This window comes from Xiphophorus hellerii, chromosome 1 (assembly GCF_003331165.1).
Source record: "Xiphophorus hellerii strain 12219 chromosome 1, Xiphophorus_hellerii-4.1, whole genome shotgun sequence".
In the NCBI taxonomy this organism is placed as follows: domain Eukaryota; kingdom Metazoa; phylum Chordata; class Actinopteri; order Cyprinodontiformes; family Poeciliidae; genus Xiphophorus; species Xiphophorus hellerii.
The window spans coordinates 8,835,877-8,860,107 of record NC_045672.1 but is presented as its reverse complement, the minus strand read 5'-3'; the positions used below and the strand labels follow the sequence as shown (position 1 = coordinate 8,860,107).

The following is a 24,231-nucleotide window of genomic DNA, read 5'->3' as shown; positions in this document are numbered from 1 at the left end:
CTTTTTATTATTATTCTTAATTTTTTTATTGTTTTTGAACAAAAATCAAGGTATCCAAGGAGACCAGACATGCTTTTCGTTGCATTTTCCAAGAAATTTAATTTAGGACTCGCTGCCAAAATGAACAATAAGATCATCTTAAACCAGAAACGTCTTAAATCACTTAAATATTTAACAAATTAACCAACCAAATTGACTCAATTGAAACATGATTTGATTTTTAAGCACACCAAATAACTGAAAACCCATTATATTTTTTTAAAATAGTTCTAAAGTATTCAGCTTATGTCATATATTTTAACAAGGTATCCATGGAGACCAAACATGTTTTTCAGGGCATTTTTTATAAAGGGCGACAAATGTCAGCATTGGACACAAAACAGCAACTGATCGTCTTTAACAGGTGTGAGAGACTGGCTCATCTGTCTGAGCTCACTGGACCACCGTGAAACAATGACAAATATAACCAGCATATTTCAGGGGTCTACTCTGATGATGATTCTCTTGGGTAAGTACTAACATGCTTTTCTACTGCTGATTATCCTGTGATTTCTTATTGTTGTGTAGCAGGATGAAGCCTGCCCCAAGATTGAGGACACCTGGCACCTAATTACCTCAGTGGGTGTGGAGCATAAAGGCAGACTCTCTCACCTGCTTTCTTCATGCCTGCATTTGGTCGCATTTCAGTAGGAAGGTCGCTTGGTTACCTTGCAGTGGTCAAAACTCAAAACTCTGAAATCAGGCAGTTCAATAAAAAAAAATACATACCCGTTTTACGTTGCCAAGATGAACTGGGGAGGGTATATTACAACCACACCTCAGTACCAAACAGGAGACTTCAGGCAGCTTCTAAATTTAAGCAATTTGAATTAACCAACTAAAATTGCTTATACAGAAGGAGAAACATTACTTACTGATTTCAGAGTTTTGACCACTGCAAGGTAACCAAGCGACCTTCCTATTGAAATGCGACCAAGTGCAGGCATGAAGAAAGCAGGTGAGAGAGTCTGCCTTTATGCCAGTTGTATATTTGGGGCAGAATTGCTGCTGGAGGTTAGCAGTTAAACTGGCATATAAACAAGCCAGGTTACCATGGCGTGTTTAACTCAGATTAGTTAAAGCATATTTTAGATGTGACATCTTTATAGCTATTTAAATGCTCAATATCTTTTTAATGCATTTTCTTCTGACACTATTGAAGTGTAGCTGAAGTTTGAATATGAACTGATTTGTCGGTCACAGCTCAACATTTGCTTCTTCATGAGAGAACGGGGGGAACGGCAGTGTGGCAATGCTCAGTAAATATTGTTCCTCTGGTTAGTTTCTCTGTCCCTAGATATGCAGGGTTTTGCTTTGCCTGCAGACGTTTTGCTTAATCAAAACTAGTTTATTCATGTTAAAACGTGGAAATAGCTATTGGAAAGACTTCAATGCATCTGCCAAGTCAGTTGGACACATAGGGTACCCAAAAAATGTACTCTAGTAAAAGTAACGCTACCTCAACATATTTTTACTAAAGTAAAAGTAAAAAGTATCCATCCAAGATACTCAAGATTAAAAAGTAAACAGTAGAAAGAGACGGCTTTAGTATGATTTATCATTCAGGAATTATGTCATCAGACTAAAAACAGACTGTCATGAAAATTCTGGTATTTCATAAACTAAAGTTTGAAAAGTTTTGGGTCATGACCGAAAGAACAAGATCGCTGATACAAGCGGCCGAAATGGGTTTTCTCCATAGGGTGTCTGGGCTCTCCCTTAGAGATAGGGTGAGAAGCTCAGTCATCCGGAGGGACTCAGAGTAGAGCCGCTGCTCCTTCACATCGAGAGGAGCCAGTTGAGGTGGCTCGGGCATCTGGTCAGGATGCCTTCTGGACGCCTCCCTGGTGAGGTGCTTCCGGGCACCTTTTCCCACGGGAGGAGCCACGGGGGAAGACCCCGGAAACGCTGGAGGGACTATGTCTCTGCTGGCCTGGGAACGCCTCGGGATTCCCCCGGAGAGCTGGAAGAAGTGGCTGGGGAGAGGGAAGTCTGGGCCTCCTTCTGAAGCTGACTACGTCTCTAGGAGGGATTGCCATGCCTCCCAGTGTGCGTTTGGCCTGACTCACACGGAACGCCTGACGCGATTCTCCCTTCGGACATTTTTCATTGTAGCTAAGAAAAGTGGCTGGGGAGTGGAGTCTGTGACCTCCATTGACTTCAGCGAGATGCTCGCCCCATGCAGAAGTAGAGCATACTTCCTACAAACAAACACGGTCATAAGGTGAAGGCTGTGAAGCTCACAGCGTTACCTGTGACATTTGCTGAGGCATTTTTTGACTTATTAGCCAACATTACAGCAAAGAGGATAGGCAAAGTATTTCAAAGAAGTCACGCGATAGGTCTGTTAAGTAATTTGGGAAACCACAGAGAAATTTATATTAAAGTCCAAGCAGTGGAGGTTTCTGATATGGGCGACATGGGCAACTTCCTAGGCCTGCATCTGGTGTGTCCGAATTGACGGGCCGCGTCCTTCGAAGGCCGGATTTGTAAGCCTTTATGAACTGTGAACTGTGACCTTTATGAACCCATAAAGGAAATATGAGGAGGAGGCGGGGGGGGCGAATTTTCTTTATTTGTTGTATATTCAGTATCAATATTCAACATATTTGGCAATATGATGTTTTTTTTTTGGTCTCTGGTGGATGTTGAATGTCATTTTTGTTTCTTCATTGTCATGGTACAATATAAAAGTTTAAATGTGATGATTTTCGTTTTGTTTTTATCAAATAAAAATTGTCAGCAGTCCAGCTGCTAAGCACTCAGACATCCTTTGCACTCACAATTTGTGGGACATGCTGCAGATGAAATAATCTGTGGCACCTGTTGGGCTTTAGAGACAGAGCATCCAGACATAACGATGTTGGACCAGATGTCTTTATATGGAGTGAGCCTCAAAAACTCAAGTGTTTGTTTTTTAAATGTCATAATTTAGTTTGTTGTATGAAGGCATTTTTACACGTTTTGTCTAATATTGATCAGCACAACAATACTATACACAATAAACTGAAAAAAACTTTGAAAAGCATGTCTACAAAATATATAATTTATCATTTACATTAAAACACTCCCAATTGTGTCTTATGGCTGTTATAAAATATACCATAGATAAGGTTGATGTTTTTTTTTACATACCTATTATCTCTGTCATTTTTCCCCCCCCACAGGGTTAGGCACTGGGTTTTTGCTGAAATTCCGTTTTCCTGTAAGTAAAATAACAGAAAGGTTGATTGAAATGGTAGGAGATGTGCTTCTAAACCTGCTCCAGATGTTCGCTGTACCCCTCATTGTGACCAGCGTGATTTCAGGCAAGCTAAATATGAATCTAGATACTCACCTTTTCTGGATGCTCTGTGTAAATGTTGCTCAAACTCACCACTTATTTCTTGTGACTAAAACGTGTCCAAAGATGAAGATCAGTTAGGACATTTGGACTTTCACTTGGACAGTCATGAACTGGTGTGTTGTCTTGCTCTTTGCTCTGGCACCAGGTGAACTTCTGGTTCTCATCTCTTTTCTCAGGCGTAACTGCATTAAACAGCAAATTGTCTGGGAAAACAGCTTTCTACATAATAATCTACGTTTGTGGCACTACCACTCTGGCTATAATTATCGGTAACTTTTAGCAGTTTGTAATATAGGTACATTAAGACCGCCACAGTGTGTATTGTGTAATTGATTTTAACATCTTGCCTGGGCCTGTGTTGCAGGACTGGTTCTAGTGCTCACGCTTGAGCCTGGTGGGGACACGAAAGCAGAAGAGTCCAAATCGCATATCCCAGAATACGCTATTGCATTTCATTTTCATGGATATTATTAGGTGAGAGAATAAATGTTTAGAAAAAATTCCTATAAGCTATTTTTACTTACTCTAGATAAGTAAAAATAGAGATTTCTATTGTGTCTGATAACTATCAAAACTAGCTTGGTTTATGTAAATTATGATATGAAATTCATAATTTGAAACTCCTTAGGTGAAACTCATAGTGGTGAAAATAATATTCTCATGTTTTTTTGTCCTTAACGTTTACAAGGTCAGTTTTTTTCTGACTCTCCTTTGTCTCGCATAGGAACATGGTTCCAGAGAGCTTCGTTCAGGCCTTCTTCGAGCATGTATGTTTTTATTCAGCTCCACAACTCGCTGTGTAGCTTCCCATGTTGGGTTTGGAAAGTTTCCAAACAGTTTCTATTTTCCCCCAGTACCAGACAGTGTTTGTTAAGGTCAGTCTAGTAGACAAAACCATCGTCTCTGGATCAGTGAGTATTTTCTTCTGATATTTGTTTTTATTCTGGAGCACTTTCCAAAGGTCTTTATAACCCTTAAGATTTTTCACACGTCATATCACAACCACAAACTCCAATATATTTTGTTTCAGTTTAAAGTCGTCAACGAACACAAAGGAGTACTTGATAGTGAAGAGGAAGATAAAGGATGGGTTGCATTAAATTTCTTCTAAATTAAGACCTGAAAGGAGAAGTAGTGTTTATTTTCAACACACATGAGGGCAGTTGTGCCATTCTGCTGCAATCATTGGACAGGAGGAGGGGCACATCACAGAGCACTGAGACAAACAACCAGGCTAACACTCATACCCACTGGTTAAGACAAGACCAATTAACCCAACAGTAATGGTTTTTGGGAAATAGAAGGAAACCAATTTTCACATCTTGCCAAAAATTTTCTGATGTATTTAGGGCTGGGTTTGACTACATGGATCCAATAGATGGTTATGCATTCCATTGTAGATTAGGTTGTATGCTTAGAGTGTCTGTTCTACTGCAAGCAGAAGATCTGTTCCAATTTTCATCTTCCATTTTTTTAGATTTAGCTCCATCCATCTTCCCATAAAACGTCTGAGCAGCTTTCCTGCCTCTGCAGAAGGAAAACAAATTATCACACATGGTAGTGTACAGGGCTACTGAAGAGGTTACAGAAAGTTTACTAAATACACAACTTTTTTTTATTATTCTTTTTATATGTAAAGTTTTTTTAACCCTTGAATTTCCTTCTTTTCACTTCACAACTATGCAATAGTTTGGATTGGTCATTCACAAAATAAATCCAAATAAAATACATCAAAGTTTAAGCCTTTAGTGCGACTTATTGCAGAAAAGTGATATGCATTGTCTAACAAGGTGCTGTACTGCTACAAAACTGCTCCTAGAGAGTTACAGCCAGCATATTTGTGTTTCTAGGGGCATAATGACACAGAGATGCAAATGAAGGGCCGTTATGTTGATGGAGCCAACATGCTAGGACTGATCATCTGGTCTTTCACCATTGGCATTTTGTTAAACAAGGTGGGACCCCGGGCAAAAGCCACTGTGAAGGCCGCTAGAGAAATGAACGATGTAATAAAAATCATATTCAAGTATATCCTGTGGTAAGATCAAACAGTACATAATTTCACTCTTTCATAAAATTAGATTCTTTTTCAATGTAAAGACATTCCGTTAATTAGTTCAGGTCAAGCACAAGAGTAAATCATCAGTACTGCATGATGGAGATGTGGTTTCAGTTTTTGTATGTACATAGGACAGCCGTTTCCTTTCTTAACGAACAGTTGGTTTTATTTAATCTTGTTTATTTTTACTACTTTTTGTTTCAGGTACATGCCCATTGGAATTTATTTCTTGATGATAAGCCACGTGTTGGAGACTGAAAACTGGAAATCTGTCATTAAAGTTGGAAAGCTTATAGTGGTGCTATTTCTAGGGTATGTCCACTGTGTCTGTTTCAGCTTTGGTGCCAAATTAACCATTGCTCCTGAGATACTGAACTCTAACTAAGAAGGAAAGACATTGCGTTGAATGTATTTACAAAGCATCATGTACATCATGTTATGGAATGTTTCTTTTCATCAGAGACAGGAACGCTAGCCAGAGTTCATGGAAAGCAGGCTAAGGTTTGACCTTCATACAGCTCAAGTCCTGAAAGAAAATACGTTAGAGGCAGCAAAGCCTTTAGATTGTGTCAAGAACCAACACAACGTCGCTAAACCTGCAGCTAGAGAGGATTGAAAGCTTTACATTACAGCTTATTCATGTGCTAGAATTGCCTAGTCAAAGGACAGACTTACAGTATATTCATTAGATAATCCGTGGCAATTTGTGAAGCTTATGCTATTTTGCAAAGAAGAATGTGACAAATATTGGTTCTGTGAACGAGCAAAGCTAGCGGAAACAATCCCCCAAACACAATGAACTGTGGTTTTACCATGACAAAATATATAAAAGTGTCAAAGTTGAAGGTCAGTGAATAGTTTTGCTTTGGATGGCTTTAACACTGAGCATGACTTTGTTGTCTCTTTCAGGTTTGCAATTCACTCCTTCGTCACTCTTCCCTTGATTTACTTTGCTTTCACCAGAAAGAACCCTTTTCTGGTCTTCCGGCATGTCAACAAGGCTTTGCTAAATGCAGTTACCATGGCATCCAGGTGAGATGTTTAGTTTGTTTGTTGTCAAAGATTGACACTTTTCTCGAGTACATATAAATGGTGCACCAATAAAGGATGTGCTTTTTGCCAAAGCTCTGCCACTCTGCCTATCACCCTTCAATGCTGTGAAGAGAACATGAAGGTCGATGTGAGATTCTGCCGTCTCATGTTGCCCATCGTCTCCACCATCAACATGAATGGGATGGCGATCTACGAATCGATCGCTGCCGTCTTTGTTGCCGAGCTATCTCAAATGAACCTGGATGCCGGCTATATAATCTCCATTGGGTAAGCTGCTTCCTACATGTGTCTGGAATTGAGAAAATGTGAATCCTGGGATTGCTAAAAGGAAAGGCTTCGATACAGCTGTGTGTTGTAGTTGAGATAGAAATCTTCATGAAAGCTGTCCTTGGTTTGCAGTTTGACTAGTGCTGTTGCCAGCTTTGGAGCTGCAGGTGTCCCAATGATGGGACCTGCGAGCACCGTCATGGTTCTGACAGCTGTGGGACTGCCAGCGAAGCATGTCTCCATTCTGATGGTCTTTGAGTGGTTTGTGTAAGTTCAACCTGATGTTCACAGATCATTACTCTTGTTCAAAACAGTACTTTAATCAAACTGTCCAGTCATTCTTGATGGGGTTATGCTGGTTTGCTATGAGAAAGCTTATCTTTGACAAAGACTTGATTTTTAACTTGCAAAACAAGGGTTTTAGGATCCCTTACTTGTGTAGAGAGCATGTATAGCAATGATTGATTAAATTACCCTGTGAGATGGATGTGGTTAACAGGAATGGCATGAGCTGGAGAAGAGCTGGTACAGCTGTCTGTTGGAGAGTGAGGAAGAGAAAACCTTCAAGAAAAACATAGTTGAATCTGACAGCAGGTTTCTTATCTTCTTCTGTACTCTTTAGAGACCATTTCGCCACCTTGGTGAATGTACTGGGTGACTGCTTTGGTGTAGGTCTCATCAATCATCTGTGCCAGGAGGAGCTGAAAGACATGGACAATGACACAGGGTACATTAAATTATAAAATTATCTTTTCATTTCGAAAGACACACAACGTTGGCAAAAGTATTAGCTTCCCAATCCAAATCATTGAATTCAGGGGTTACAGTGGCCTTCATACATGGCTACAGGTGTATGAAATCCAGCACTGAGGCTGAACAAATAGGTCACTCTCAGAAGAAACTGTGAATTTGAGCATGGTACCATGATAGGATACCACCTGATTCATTATTTGGTACCGTTCACCAGAAGCCAGACTCAGCCCATTTGCTTTAGTAAAAGAAACTCCTAATGCTTCATCACACCAAGGCATTTTTGCGTATTTCAAACTCCCAACACTGTGGGAACACTTGAAATTGGCTTCTGTCTGTTCTCACAAGGCTGTGCACCAGAGCACAAAGCAGGTTCCATAACATAGATGAGGACGTTTGGGGTAGAAGACCTTTACAGGTTTGTTCAAATCATATGAAACCGCATGGATTGAGATTAGGATGCTGCTCAGGTATGTGTGTGTGTGTGAAGGTAGACAAGTGAATACTTTGTCAACATTGTGTACATCTCTTTCTGAGTATGTTAATGGTCTGTGCATTATTCACTCTCTTGACCCGCATAACAATGATCTGAAAAGCGCTCAGGATATCTCCAGTTTGTAGTACTTTCCTTTGAAATATTTAATCAAATATTGCTGACAAATTCTGGTGAAAATAAATCTGGAAAGTAGATTGTTATAAGTCATTTCCACCAAGTGGTAAGATATGAGGGTACTTTAGCCTACAGTTTGTCCAGATCGATATTGACCATGTTTTTTTTCCATTTTGCCTGTTAGCATTCGTTCCATCAGTCAGCTTGAGTTGGACTTGTTATGTTTGGAGCCTAAAGACAAGGCCAACCCCTCCCCCTCCTCCACCCCTTCAAGATCCATTTCACCTAAGTGAGGGGATCATCTCAGCACCATATTAACACCAACAAGCTGAAACCTCAGGATTGGGACGTCAACATCCTGTGTTGTCTGAGCTGATCATTTCCTCGTTTGCATACATTTCCAGTAGGATGGTGCCAGTTTATTCATTTGTATTTAACTTCTCTAGTTTTTCAATTTTTCATAACTTTTTAAGGATCTACATCCTTAATGTATTCATCTTTAAGTTATTGTTATTGTTATGTTTTTGAAGATAATTCATCTTTGCTAGATGTTATTGTTGTTATTTTTCCTGTTGCAGTGTTTACTATGTTTTGTCCTTACTGAAATACTTCTCCAGTGTTTCCTCAATAAATAACACCTACTGCCACATTTCCTCATCTTCTAAAACTCATTTTCTTAATCCTCATAGTTTTAACATAAATAATTACTTGTTTTATTTGTTTTCTTGATTTGATTATATAGATCATTTCATTGTGTGTCTAGTGGTTAAATGCCTGTCTTTCTGTTTGTAACCTCTGTAATTCTGAGCTAAACTTCAGTGTAAGACAACTGCTCTATATACAAAGTTGATACAATAATACTTTGTAAATAAAGCCCTTTGTGTTTTAGGAACAAATTTACTGCTTTCATTTTGAAAATAATTTAATTGAATATAATTGTCATTTTTATGAATGAACGTATGAACATTGCATGAAATCATTTCTTGAGATGAACTTATCTTAATAAATTGTCAGTCAATCTGCTGCTGTTCTAGAATAATTTTTATAGTATAAGTAATTTATGAAAGCATTCACATTGGTAAAAACAGTCTTTGACCAGCAGAGGGCGCTGTTTGCAATAAAGTACCTCTTATAAAAAGGCAGAAGCTTACAGGATGACTCTAAATCACTACAGAATCTCCTCTATTGCAACTATCATATTATTTCATAAGAATTGTTCAAATGTTGATGTAAACATGACGTTTGCCATATGTATCTTTCAAAATCCCCTCTTTTCAGAAATACCACTGGCCACAAAAATCCTACACGGTGTTAACTTTTCAAGATAAATGCCACGCCTAACTACTTATTGCTTAAGTTGTTTTTTTTTTGTTCTTTTTGTCTGTTGAACATGTTTTAAACAAAAACTGTTTCTTGCTAACGAGATTAATGAGAAGCTAATTCTTCTAATTAAATCCTGTCAGATTTCTATAATCGGAATTTTAAGATGGTTTCCGTTTTCCAAGCAACTACTGAACAGATGTAAAAATATTTTTTTGGTGTGCATAAGTCCTCTTTGAATCAAAGAATCCAATGGAGCCATTTTTCAAACATGTTAGCACGGGACTGAGACAGTGATGAGTCTTTGTAAACTCAATTTAGTTATGCACGCACACAACCAGGTGACACTGGTGGCATCTCTGCTGTGCAACTCAGCATGGAGTTTAGTGTCGACTTATTTTGCTACCTTTAGGCTGTAATGTTAGACATTTAGTTGTGGAAACCAAATTTACCAAATGTACCTGTAGATCAGACTGTCTAGATCTGAGCATCAAAATGCATGACTTGTTCTCACATATTAATCAGACATGTATTTACCCTTATCAGTGTTTACTATTCAATTTACAGAAATCTAAGTTTGTAACATTTAATACACTGTGTTAGAAAACAATTGTTTTGTCCTAAAACTTTTATTGAATGAGAAACATTAACGAAAATGAACTGATGTCACAAAAATGTAATCCATTCAGTCAGAAGACCGGATTTCTCTTAGTCAAATTAGAATTAAAATCCTAACCTGAGAAGAATGGAGGTCATTTTTGGATTCAGCGGTGCAAAATAATCCTAATTCGGTAGACAAAAACATAGGCAAGTTCCAAAAAAAAAATTTTTTTGTCACCCAGTGTAATTTTTGATTAGTCTTTTGTTTTAATTATCTTTTGTTTTATCTGAAATGCTGCCAAACTTGTGGTGTAACTTATGCACAGTTTTCTCTCCATGGTGTTGTTTATTTTTAAGCAGTTATAAGGCACAGTGGTGTGCAAGGCCACTACAAGAGACCTTTTCCTGAAAACAGCCATCGCCATCTACAATAACTCTGAATAATTTGAATTAATATGAGTAATAACAACATTTAATTTCCTTTTGGGATTAATAAAGTATTTTTGAATTTGAATTTGAAGTAGTGTTATTTATTTTACCAAGGTATCCATAGAGACTGAATATGCTTAGCAGGGCATTTTCTAAAAAGTGGGACAACTGTCTTGAACAGCTGCAAGTAACTAGTCCATCTGTCTGACTGGACCACAGTAAAACAAAAACAATGAGAGAAAGCATACTTCAGGCCTTTTGCATGTTGGGAGTCACCTTGGGTAAGTACTTACTTTTTTTTCTACTCGTGATTTTTATTTATTTTTTTTCATTCATTTGTTTTTGTGGTGGAATTGCTGCTTGAAAACTAAAATGAGTAAAAGCGAACGTTAAATGTGAAATTTAATACGCCAATGGAATGCCTAATATTTTTTTGAAAGTATTTTCTCTTGATGCTAGTGAAGTACAGCTTAATACACTGTAATACAATACACAAAATAACTACATGTTCAAATTTTCTGATGACACAGCTATTCTCTGCCTCATTTCAGACAAATCACATTTAACCAGCGTTTTTAATCTGAAGACAGATTAAAAACTGTCTTCAGTGTTGTGAGGAACCGTTTCTCATCCTTAATGTCCAAATATCACAGGAACTTCTTTATAATCTGAAGGCAATAGGAGATTACTCATCCATTGCATCTATTTGCCCAGGTGGATACTTACAAATACACTGGAATACAAATTCACAACACACTCTCATGGACTGCTCAGGTTGACTAGGTCAGTAACAGGGTCCATTAGCAACTACACTTTCTGTGCAGGTTGAGGGCCTCTTGTGTTAGAAAGTGATGCGGCTCTTTCAACATGCTGTAATATAGAAGGCATCAGTAGGGTGCATCATTAGGTTCAACATTGTTGCCTGGTTTCGCCACTTGTCTGTCTAACCCAGGGGTCTCAAACTCCAGTCCTCGAGGGCCACTGTCCTGCAGTTTTTAGATGTGCCACAGGTACAAAACACTGGAATGAATTGGCTTAATTACCTCCTCCTTGTGTAGATCAGTTCTCCAGAGCCTTAATGACCTAATTATTCTATTCAGGTGTGGTGCAGCAGAGGCACATCTAAAAGTTGCAGGACAGCGGCCCTCGAGGCACTGGAGTTTGAGACCCCTGGTCTAAATGAAGGCTAAACTCACTTATCTCACATAAAGCTAAGTGAGTGAAGCAGCTGTTGCCGGGTGTCAGGCAGTACGCCTCACTTCAGACAATTTTGAGTGAAACAGCCATCAGAAAATCATCTCAAACCTCTGTCATGTTCCTCAGAATCAGTTTCTGAACTGCGTTTAAAAGATCCTGCATATCAACTGAACAGCTGCGAGGACTCATTCGATTCACTTTTCACTACAGAAAATGGTGTCTAAAACTTAAAACTTTACCATGTTTCTGTTATGCAGTTATTTCCATTATAATGATAGCAGGTTTAATTATTTTTATTGGTTTTAGAAATGTTGACAGGTTCCGATAACCTAACATAACTTATTTGTCTTTGGTCAATATTAATCATTTAAACTTTTCCAAAAATCTTTCTTTTATATCTTTAGGATTATTGTTAAGCAATTTTTTAAATATTTATTTTAGTCCTCTTTATTCTTTGATGAGTTTGATAAATTAAAAACTGGCGTTAAGTGGATTGCCAGCACCACACCAGGGTTTGTTTACGTCGCCAAGTGTTGTGACTTCGAGCTGTGGAGGGTCTTGCAATAACCCACTGCGAGAACCCGACAGTTCTCACTGCTACATATGCCTGCCTTCTTGTCATCTGGGATGTCTATCCTCTTTTAAGAAAGACTTTGCTGCTCTGATTGCCCGTCTCTAAGCCCTCTTACCGAATGTCATATGGATTTTAACGTTCACGTTGATGCTGATCTGATCTCTCCTTCTCCAAATACTTCTTTCCGATCCACATCCAAGGACACACGCTGAACCTTTTAAGCTGCTCTGTCTGGACTTATTCCTCTGAATTTCTTCTGATGAGCTTCCTTTTGCTGATTATTTGCTGTTCTCTTTTAATGTTAACATCCAATGCTCTTCCTCCAAACTGTTATGATCCCTCTTTTTTTGTTATATTAAAAATGTTAATCACTCCTGATTAATCATTCCTGAACTTCGTTCCGGGTTTCTTCCATCCACAAAAACCTTGGGCCTAACTCTGTTGAACTCAGACTTCCTTACCCCTTACCCTCAGTCTTTCCTCTCCCCTCTGGTGCAGACAGCTAATTGCCAGTGTAAACCGTCTTCCAGTCAGCTCAATCTTTTTCCTACAGTTCTCGTCAAACCCTGTCTCACTTCTCTGCTCCCTATCATTACTAACATCATCCATTCCTCTCTGTCCTCTGGTATCATCCCCGCGGGATTTAAATCTACAGCCATTGCTCCCATCATCAACAATCTGGTCTCCACCCTTCGAACTTCAACAATCTCTATCCTCTCTCTAACCTATGATTCATTTCTAAAGGGATTGAAAAAGTATTTTCCAATCAATTGCATTTTCTGTCATGTTGATCGCGAGGGTGTAAATCCCATCTCATTATTGGGGGGACCATAAACAGGGAGATTTTTTAAGAGCAATTTTTGGGGGTGTCGGCAAAGTTACAGTCAAATGTAATGTAAAATGTGGTTTAAATTTTTTTTTATTGTGTTCAAGCTGCACCACCAAATATGACTAGTAAGTAGCAATGAATAACAAAAGTGTTTTTGACTCCTATGGGTCTCAATACCCTGTTGAGACCCATAGGAGTCAAACTAAGATTTAAACACGAACTAAGAAATAAACAAAACCCAACTAAAACACCTGAGATCCTAACATTTTCAGGTTGTTGTGCATTGTTTTTGTTTTTTACTGTAGAATAACTATGAGTGTGCTTTTAAATAAAATGTATTACTATTGCTGTAGGAGTTTGTTTTCTTGCCAACAATCCTTTTAATAATGTACTTTGTTGAATATTTCATATCATGACCGTGAAATTCTTGTACATTGTCCACAGCGTTATAAAATAGCAGTAATATATTGTGTAAATGACACCCTGTTTGTCACTGTTTTACACACATAGATGACCAACATTTTTGTTTTACTTATTCAGCACTAGGGTACAATGTTGCCTATGAACAAACTGAAATAAACTTTGAAAATATGTCTGCAAAATATATCATTCACTGTTTTTATTAAAGCACTCCCATCTATTTATTAAGGCTGTCATAAAGTATGCAACAGTGTGGGTTGTTTTTACATGTGGAAGTTTTTTTTTCATACATATATATTCTGTTTATGATTGTGGGTTTTTTTTTCCCGTTTTTTTTGCCCAACAGGGTTAGGCATTGGGTTTCTGCTGAGGGCTGTAGTTCCTATAACTGAACAATTAAAAAACTGGATCGGCATACCAGGGGATATGCTTCTGCACATGCTTCAGATGTTTAGTCTCCCCCTCATCGTGACAAGCGTGCTTGCAGGCAAGCTAAATATGAATTCAGACACGTGATGTATTAACTTATCATTGTCATAGAGATAGATTGAAAAGATACTCACTCATCTTTTGGTGGCTATTCTGTATAAATGTTGCTGAAACCACTTGACTACATATGTATCTAGATGTTATACTCATCTTATGTTCACACCATATATTTCTTATAACTAAAAAGTATAAGAACATGAAGATCAGTTCTGAAATTTAGACTATTGTTAGGACACACTTGAACTGGCATGTTGTCCTTAGCCTTCAGATGAAATTCTGGTTCTGCTCTCTTTTCTCAGGAGTAACTGGATTAAACATCAAAGTATCCCGGAAAACAGCCATCATCACAGGAGTCTTCATCTGTGGCTCTACCCTAATAGTCGTAATTCTCGGTAAATTTATCATGGGCAGCAAATTTTAAAATAGATTTACGAAGACAGCTATTTTGTACTGTGTTATTGCTTTTGACGTCCTGCCTGATGCTTTGTGTTGCAGCAATGTTTCTGGCTCTGTCCATCCAGCCTGGTGTGGGAGAGATTGAAGATCATACTGAAGAAGATGTTGTGTCAGCCTTCGTCTTGCACGTGATCATGCAGGATCTTATAAGGTGAGACCAAATTCATGATGTTCTGCATTTTCTGGCTGTATGTTAAATTAGAGATCTTATCATCTTTGACGAATATTAGTTCAACTATCTAGGTTTCTGTGAGATGAGACTCTGGGTAAAGTTATATCCTCAAGTTTTTTTTGTCTTTAACATTTATCTCAGTTTTTTTCTGACTCTCCTTTTACTCTCACAGGAACATGGTTCCAGAGAGCTTCTTTCAGGCTTTCTATGAGCAGGTATGCTTTTATTCTGGCCCACAGCTCACTGTGTAATTTCACCATTTGGGGTTTGGAAATTTAACACAGCTTCTCTTTTTCTCCCAGTACAAGACTGAGATTGTTCATTTTAAAAGAGAAGAACTTGGCCTCGAACTTGATCCAACCCTGGTGGGTATTTTCTTTTGGTCTGTGTTTCCATTCTAGAATTGTCATTTTACAGCCACAAACTTCAAATTGAAGAGGAAAAAAACAAATGGCCTTGAGTTTCTTCTAATTTAAAGCCTGAATGGGGAGGTGGTGTTTGCCAATGTGACAGTAAGGTGTGCCACAGTTGTCGTTGGGTGTCAGGAGGAATGCATCACAGGGGAACAGAGGCACATAGGACAAACAACCATGCTAACACTCATACTGTCAGGATCTTGGGTTGTTTGAGTTTGTTTTTGTTTTGTCATTATTTGTGTTCCTTATGTACTTTGTTCTGCCTTGTTTCTATTTTTACATCAGTTCCTTCTTAGGGATTCTAGTTATATTTATTTTTGTGTCTAGTCCTGTCCTTAGTTACTCTAGTTTTCATTATGTTTCTTATGTCTAATTATTTTTGTTAGATTCATTTCCAAGTCCCAAATCTGCTCTCCCTCCCCCCTTGTGCCACTTCCTCTTTCTCTCTCCTCAGCCTGCCTTCTGCTTTCTCTCCTCACACCTGCAACCCATTAGCTCATCAGCCCAGATCTTTGTTCAGTATTTGTTCAACCTAACAGTATTGATACACCGCTTTCTCAGTCACTCCTTGCTGGTTTCCCTGCTACATTCCATTCGGCTCCATTTCCCTTGTGTTTGTTTTTTGTGTCTAAAGGATTTAACACTTGAATTTGTGCCTTTCCATTTCACGATGATGCAGTGCCTTAGAGAGTGGTCTATTACAAAAGAAATGCATATTAAATACATCAAGGTCAATGGTTTTATGTTGACTTATTATGAAAAAGTAACATGCATTGTCCAACAAGGTGATGTGCTCGTACAATATTGTTGTCAGAGGGCTGGAGCCACCATGTGTGTGCTGTTTTTTTGTGTTTTTTTTGCGCAGAATGGCACTGAGACAAAACTAATAGGCAAGTATGTTGATGGACCCAACATGTTAGGACTGGTCATCTGGTCATTCGTCATCGGCATCATGATAAACAGGATTGGAAAGAAGGCAAGAAGCACCGTGGAGGCCATTCAATCCCTCAATGATGCCATAAAAGTCATAGTCAACTGGATCTTGTGGTAAGATCAGACAGTATCTGAGCAGATGTCATTTCTTTTACATATTCAGTTCTATTTACATAGGACAGCAGCTTCCACTCTTAACCGTTCATTTAAAATATATTTGGAACATCCTTTTTATTAAACCTTTTATTTTTTGACTGTTTTTTTGTTCCAGGTACTTGCCAGTGGGAGTTATGTTCCTGCTCACAGAACATGTGTTGGGTGTGGGTGACTGGGACGCTGTCCTTAAGCTCGCAAAGTTTGTAGGAATGGTTTTAGCCGGGTATGTCCAACCACCTTTTCATTTCATCTTTGCTACCAAATTGATATCACTGCTCCTGAGGTAGCAGCACTGAACTCTACCTGAGTGACATGAGAAGAAAACTGTGCTATGAATATATTTACAGAGCAGTTTTACAGATTTTATGAGATTTTCCTCATTTATGTTGAGAGATCAGTTTTCATCAATTATTGTCAGCCGGTTTACTCTGATTCCTCCAAACATCTGGGGCCTCATGCACAAAGCGTGAGTGCGCACATAAAAAAATGTGCGGCGTCATATTTTATGACACAAGTCGGCATGTATAAAAATCGCTGGTGTGACAATGTGCGGCAGCCACGCAAACTTTTTCTGTCGACAATATCAAACTACAAAGCGTGAAAACTCACCTAAATACACTGAAATCTGACTACATTCGGTGTTATTTAGACCAAGAAGCATCAAACCCGATGTGTTTTTCATGATTTTAATATTTCATTGTTTAAAAACATATACGATGAAACTGAACCGCATTTATCCTCAGACAATAAGCTAACACGCACACAAAATAAAGAAAGTAAAAAATAAAAGTAGCCTATGTGAAAACCTCGCTCGAATGTAAATAGTACTTTTTCTCAGTTTTTGTGTCATAACGCATTGGCCTGTGCGCCGAAGCGCATGAAATGCATCCATGGAGTCATTTCATTCTCACTAATAGAAGATAACAGGGTTTGATCAGCAGATTAACTCAAACATGCTGATTAAAAATAATCAATAGGTTCGATTATTTTTAAGGTGCAATCACACGCCCCACAATTACGTAGCCGCGTAATTGTGGGGCGCTTTGATTCTGATGGAGAACATCGCCAATGGAAGGATTCAGAGGGAGCGATTGATCAGAGATCATATTGATGTGAAATGTTGATGATGGTTTATGAGCGTTTAGTTTGCTCACACCGATCTTCCTGGAGCTCTGAGCAAAAGAGCCGCGCGGTACCGGTGCCGGTCCAGCTGCAGTCATCCTTCAGTCGAGTCGCCCGCTTTGTGAATGCGCTCTATGGACATAAAGCATTCTATTATTTAGAATAAACGTCCACTTTACCCACTCAAAGGACTCTGTGACGCGCTGTCTGTCTTTAAATCCCGGCTGAACGCGCTGCTGTTCCAACAGGCATCTGCAGGATCTCTTTATTTTTTTTTTAATTTGGATTTTTATTTTTGTGATGTGACATTATGTGTCCTCAAAGCACCTTTTAAATAAAATATATAATTATTGTTATTATAAATACTTATACTGCTTCGAACAAGGACGTTGCCATGGTTATTGCTTCACGTGGTGGCAGACTTCCGGGTATTTATACTAATTTACATATGTATTCATGGGTGGCGACAGGGCGGGCCAGCAGCTGCGCTCTATTTCCCGCAAATTAGGATTTATAAAGGAAAGGTGCCAGCCACGTGCGTGCGCACGGCTTTATGCGTCCGATTATTTATTTTTTTTGTGCGCCGCACTTTTCTAAATTTTTCCGTACGCCAAGTTTTAGTGTGAAAATTGCGCTTTTACGCATGAGGCCCCTGGTCCAGTTCAAGCATTTCCCGTCAGAAGTTCTGTTTGGCCTCAGAGGTTTGTTAGAGAAGATGAGCGAATAAACTGCATCATAAAGACCAAGAACCTCAGCAGACACATCAGAGAGGAAGTTCTGGAGAAGTTTAAATCAGGGTTAATTTCTAAAACAATATACCAAGCTTTCAGATAAGAAAGAGGAAGAAGGTTGTTTGAGCTTCATACAGATCAAACCTGGGAGAAAATACAGTATGTTAGAGGCAGAAAAATACTTTAGACTGCGGCGAGGTCCGACTTCCTTCAGCATAATGAATCTAAACCTTCAACTAAAGGGAGCATGGAAAGGTTTAGATCAGTTGTCTCAAACTCCACTCCTCAAGAGTCGGTGTCCTTTTACTTTTAGATGTTTCTCTGCTTTAGCACACCCTGGCTCCACTACAGGCTTATTAGGAAATTTCTGTAGAGCTTGACCGAATGCTGGTGATGAAGTTTAGCCATTTCATTGAAATTTGTAGGTTCAAGGAAACATCTAGAAGTTCGAGTACCCTGGGGCTCAAGGACTAGAGTGTGAGAGTGTGAGACCACTGGTTTAGGTCAAAGCTTATTCATGTGTTAGAATGGGATAGACAAAGACCAGACCTATATCCATTTGATAATATGTGGTTACACTCTCCATTAAATCTTAGCTTGTGCTATTTTGCAGAGAAGAATGTGACAACTGTTTTTATGAAAGAGCAAAGCTCATAAACATGACATAACACCTGTCATGAACACGAGTAAGTCATCATGAATATTTATGACTGTTGTCATAAAGTGTCATTCGGTAAATCATGACACATTTAATACAAAGTTGACATTATTCAAAATGTCTTCGTTATGACAACTTGACATTAACCAACAAATCATGATCTGACATTCATTTGTTATAAAAGTATTACCGATTAAACTTTAAAAATGATGTAGCTTTATGTGGAAATGTTATATTGCTCTGCCATTTTGTTTAGTCTTAAATTTCTTAATTTAATTGATCCTAAAGTTTTACAGTAAGATGTCTACAAAGCACTTATGAACTTTGCATTTGAAACATTATTTAAGGCTGTTTTAAGTAGTGCAATACACCATCTCCACCAGTGAGAGGCAGCAGTGCACAACAGGCGTGCAGTGTGTTGGTGAAGAAGAAATCTTCCATCTTGTGGGGCAAACCTTACACAAGTTCTGCAGACCTCCTGTTTAAAAAGAAGCCAAAGTTTGTCACCTAATACATATGAGGTATGTGTCTTCTTAACTTTACATTTTCTTTGAGAAAATAACATTGACTGTGTTCTCATTCTTTGTAATGTTAGCTATGACCAATCCAAGCCAATCCTACCTTGCTGTAAGTTAATGTTAGCTAAAGTTATTAAACTCCATTACTGTAAGGTTAGCCCCTAATATTAAACATATTTTAAAGGCAGGCAAATAGGGTTTTTTTCCCTCCAGTTTTAATCTAACAAATTAAAAGCTTATATGTTAGTCAAAGTTATCCTTTATGTGCATTGTTTAGCAACTTGGCTGATGTGACATGGTGCTTGTGTTCTTTGCTTTGCCAACTTTTTAGGTGACCACAATGAATTGAGTCATCACTCGCTATGAGAATGTCCAGAAGAGATTCACCAGAATTCACGAAAAGGCTTTCACCATGATTAACGTTGACCACAACTATTGCAAGAACAGCCACAATTTCTGAGCATTTCCGGCACTTTCAAAGACCTGCTTCCAGGAAATGAAGACAACAAGAGGATCTCCCTGTTTTCGGAGCGTTGCAGGAAGGCTATGACGAAGGAAATGGCTGACTGTAGATAGAACCTATTTTCTTAAGTTAAAAAATAAGTAATTCTGTTTTAGTTTTTCAATCAGTCTTTCATAGTTACAATATACTCACCAGAAGTTAAACCCTCTGTTTGAAGAACAAGTTATCTTTTGTTTTATTCCACTGTATAAAGGGTTTGTTCTACTGTGTAATAAAGCTTTATTATTGGTCCTACTTGTTTTGCTTTACTTAAGGTAGGGGAAATATTAATAACTGTTTTGTTAAAGATTTTGACAGTGTATAATGACATTTATGACATTATTATGACTACTATTATGACATATTTATGACATGATGATTCTTGGTTAATGACAAGTTGTCATAACGAAGACATTTTGAATAATGTCAACTTTGTATGAAAAGTGTCATGATTTACCGAATGACACTTTATGACAACAGTCATAAATATTCATGAAGACTTACTCATGTTCATGACAGGTGTTATGTCATGTTTATGACGGTGTCATGACAGTCTTATTCACAACCCGTCAAATAAAGTGTTACCATAATTTTCATTCCACTTTACTGTGATGCATCACTGTGTGTTAGCATATCATATAAAATCCCCCCAAACACATTGATCTGTCAGGTTTTACCATGACAAAATGTTTAAAGAGGTATGAATGTACCAATAAATGTTTAACAACCTTACTTAATACTTAATGAATCTCTAACACTAATGTGACTTTGTTTTGTTGTTCAGGCTGGCAATCCAAGCCTTCATTGTTTTCCCCATGATTTACGTCGTTCTCACCAGACGGAACCCTTTTCTTATCTTCAAGCAGATCTCTAGGGCTTTGACGACAGCATTTATCATCGCGTCCAGGTGAAATGTTCTGTTTTTGTTGAAAAAGCATGACACTTCTCCAGTTTGTTCATATGAACCGGTGCACCAATGAAGGATGTGCTTTCTACCAAAGCGCCGCCACTCTGCCTCTCACCTTGCAATGCTGTGAAGAGAACGTGAAGGTCGATAAGAAACTCTGCCGCCTTATGTTGCCCATTGTCACCAGCATCAATAGAACTGGAATGACGTTCTATGAAGTGTCCGCTACCATCTTTATTGCCCAGCTTCATGAGATCACCCTGGGTGTCGGCCAGATAATCGCCATTGGGTAAGTTGCTTCATATAAGTGCATGGAATTGAGAAAAGGTGCATGCTGGGATTTGGTGTGTTTTGGTTCAGTTATGATATTAAAAAAAAGGCAACCTACACACCAACTTTTACAGATCATCAGTAGAGGAGATGCTTAAATTAGCTGATCTACCGCAGTGATCACTTAATAGGTGCAAAATAAGCTTCAAGTCTAAAAACATAAAACTGTAAAACAATTTTGATATTCAATCCTGAAATTTCTGATCACCTCACTTGACCAAATATTTGAAGAAGCAGTGGACAAAGGTTGAGGCAGCAGGTCAAAAACTAAGCACTCTATTAATTCTAAAACATTAATCTGGGGGTGTTTCAGGATATTTATAGTTATTTTCACTGTAAATTTTGAACTGAACCAACTGGACAATAGGAAAGGATTGATAAAGTTGCAGATTGTAGCATTTCTGTTGCTGGGACAGAGATGCTAATTGAGATTGTGCTTGGTTTGCAGCTTGTCTAGTTCCATTATCACCTTTGGAACTGCAGGTATCCCAGCAACAGGAGCTGTGACCACTATCCTGATTCTGACCGCTGTAGGACTGCCTGCAGAGCATGCTGCCATTCTGATCGGGGTGGAGTGGATTCTGTAGGTCCAACTTGATTCTCAAAGCCTGCTGCTTGTGTTTAAAGAGTACTTTCACCATCAAACTGTGTAGTCACTCTGGATGGAGCTATGCTGGTCTATTATCAGAAAGCTTGAAATTATTCTTGACCAGGACATGATTTTTAACTTGCATAATAAACTAATGTCTAGGATCACCTACTAGTGGAGAAATCCTGAGGAGAGCTAGTGTAGTAATGATTGATAAAACTACACTTGGAGACTGAAGTCAACATCAGTCTGAGCTGTAGAAGACCTGGTGCATCTGGTTGTTGTAGATTGATGGAGAGAAAACCTTCGAGACAAACATAGTTGAGTCTGACAGCATGTTTGTTCTCTTCTGTGCCCTTCAGAGATCATTTCATTACTGCGGTGAATGTGCTGGTAAATGTCTTTGGTGTTGCTATCACCAATCATGTGTGGCATGACGACCTGATAAGCTTGGAAAAAATACCAAGGTAAATGAAATTATTAAAATGATGTGTTCATTTGCAAAGACACAATGTCGCCAAAAGTATTTGCTCCCTGATCCATACTAATACTAATACTAATACTTTTGTCAACATTGTGTAAATCCCTTTCTGAGCTGTATCAATGGTCTCTGTATTATTCACACATAAACTCACATAACAAAGATCTAAATGTATCAGAATGTCTTCAGTTTGGAGAAATGTGAGCATAGATTGTTATAAGTCATTTACACTAAGTGGTAAGACAAGAGGTACTTTAGTCCCACTTTGTCTTGAACGTTATTGACCATGTTTTCCATTTTACCTGTTAGCATTGAAAGGACTCGTTCCATCAAGGACATCGAAATGGACTTATCCTTTTTGGATTCTGATGAAGAGTTCATCTCCTCCACCCCTTCATCCCACTCAAGATCCATTTCACCTAAGAGAGGGGATCATCTCAGAACCGTAGTAACGCCACCAAGCTGAAACCTCTGGATAGGGACGTCATCATCCGGGGGTGTCTGAGCTGCTCATTTCCATGTTTGCCCCTGTTTTTATTAGGAGGATGGGGCCATATCAGTTTATTCATGTGTTTCTTTGTTTCTATTTTTTTTCAGTTCTTGCAAATATGAAATTATTTACTTATATCTCCATATTGTATTGATGTTTAATTTAATTAGTATGTATAACTATTGTTATGTGTTTGAATAAAACTGATCTGTACTACAATAGATTTTATGGTTGTTACTTTTCCTTTTGCATGCTCACTATTTACGGTCTTTTGTGTATTTATAAATTTGATCTTTCTCAAATGGCTGGTTAAATATACTCACCAGCCACTTTATTAGGTACACATTACTAATAAATGTGTACCTTATTAGGTAACAGATTGGATCCCCTTTTGCCTTCAGAACTACCTTAATCCTTCGTGGCATCGACTCAACAAGGTACTGGAAACATTCCTCAGAGAGTCTGGTCCATATTGACATGATAGCATTAAACAGTTGCTGCAGATTTGTCGGCTTCACCTCCATGATGGAAATCTCCAGTTCCTCCACATCCCAAAGATGTTCTACTGGACTGAGATCAGGTGGAGACCAGTCGAGTTCAGTGAACTCATTGTCGTGTTCAAGTAACCAGTCTGAGATGATTTGCACTTTATGAAAGACATGGCACGTCATCCTGCTGGAAGCAGCCATCAGAAGATGGGTACACTGTGGTCATAAAGGGATGGACCTGGTCAGTAACAATACTCAGGTAGGCTGTGGCGTTGACACGATGCTCAGTTGGTACTAATGAGCCCAAAATGTCCCAGGAAAATGTCCCCCACACCATTTCACCACCAGCAGCCTGAACCGTTGATACAAGGCAGGATGGATCCATTCCCCCCATTTCTATAGTGTGAATAAAGCCCTATATGAAGACACAAGGCCTAACGTAGAAATATGCATCTACAAAACTCAATGTGGAACTAAATATAAAGTCCTGCCAGAAAATTGTATTTTTACTCTTTCAAATGCATCATAGGTGATTGATGATTTATGACTCTGCACATTCAATTATGACTGCAAACAACCAACAGTTTGTTGTTGACAAATGTTCAAACAATATATTGATCTAAATAATTCTTTTAATATTACAATTCCCATCTATACTAAACATGTTTTTGTTTTTAATATGCTCAGGCCAAGCGCCTTCTCTCTTTCTAAACTCTAAACTACATAAACTGATGCATTCTCTCAAAACAAAAAATATATATATTCTAGTCACATGAATAAAAAGCCCATAAAATAACACTTCAAAGAGTTAATATTGTTAGAAGCACATTGTCTTTTTAATTTAAACAGATATTAACACTGATTAGTTTTTGAACCAAAGTAAGGTATCCAAGGAGACCAGGAATGCTTTTCCTGGCATTTTCGAAAAAAAATTAACCCAAAGACACACTGGACGACAAAATGAACAACAAGATCCTTTTGAAACTGAAACTTTTTAAATCACTTAAACGCCTGTTTTAAAAAAAAATACTTCTTTGAACTACCAAACTAATGAATCCTATTGAGACCATCGGAACCTAATTTGTTTTTAATCACATCAAATTACAGAAAGCCCACTGTCTTTTTTCAAATATTTCTAAGGTGTTATTAAGTTGTATTATTTATTTTTACCAAGGTATCCATGGAAACCAAATATGTTTTTCAGAGCATTTTTTTCAAAGGGGGACAAATCTCTTCTATCTAACCAGCACTGGACACCAAAAAACAATTGATAATCCTAACCAGCTGTGAGAGACTGGCC

At 38.3% G+C, this 24,231-nt stretch overlaps 2 protein-coding genes across 2 annotated transcripts; both read left to right on the top strand.

Annotated features, from left to right (window-relative positions):
- The first annotated feature begins 453 nt into the window (after window positions 1–453).
- On the top strand, window positions 454–8,598 carry LOC116710855 (excitatory amino acid transporter 3-like). The gene is given in 16 exon segments (XM_032550173.1): window positions 454–508; window positions 3,207–3,347; window positions 3,562–3,654; window positions 3,750–3,829; window positions 3,831–3,859; window positions 4,110–4,152; window positions 4,240–4,300; window positions 4,515–4,516; window positions 5,236–5,423; window positions 5,649–5,756; window positions 6,354–6,476; window positions 6,570–6,764; window positions 6,897–7,031; window positions 7,387–7,491; window positions 8,309–8,365; window positions 8,367–8,598. Coding segments are annotated over 16 exon segments (1,491 nt in total). The 3' UTR covers window positions 8,443–8,598.
- Window positions 8,599–10,705: 2,107 nt separating this feature from the next.
- On the top strand, window positions 10,706–22,580 carry LOC116723243 (excitatory amino acid transporter 3-like). The gene is made up of 13 exons (XM_032568006.1): window positions 10,706–10,754; window positions 13,840–13,980; window positions 14,282–14,374; window positions 14,478–14,589; window positions 14,783–14,825; window positions 14,913–14,977; window positions 15,888–16,073; window positions 16,231–16,338; window positions 20,431–20,553; window positions 20,648–20,842; window positions 21,332–21,466; window positions 21,835–21,939; window positions 22,263–22,580. Exons 1-13 carry the CDS (start codon window positions 10,706–10,708, stop codon window positions 22,417–22,419), a joined length of 1,512 nt encoding a protein of 503 aa, XP_032423897.1. The 3' UTR covers window positions 22,420–22,580.
- The last annotated feature ends 1,651 nt before the right edge of the window (window positions 22,581–24,231 follow it).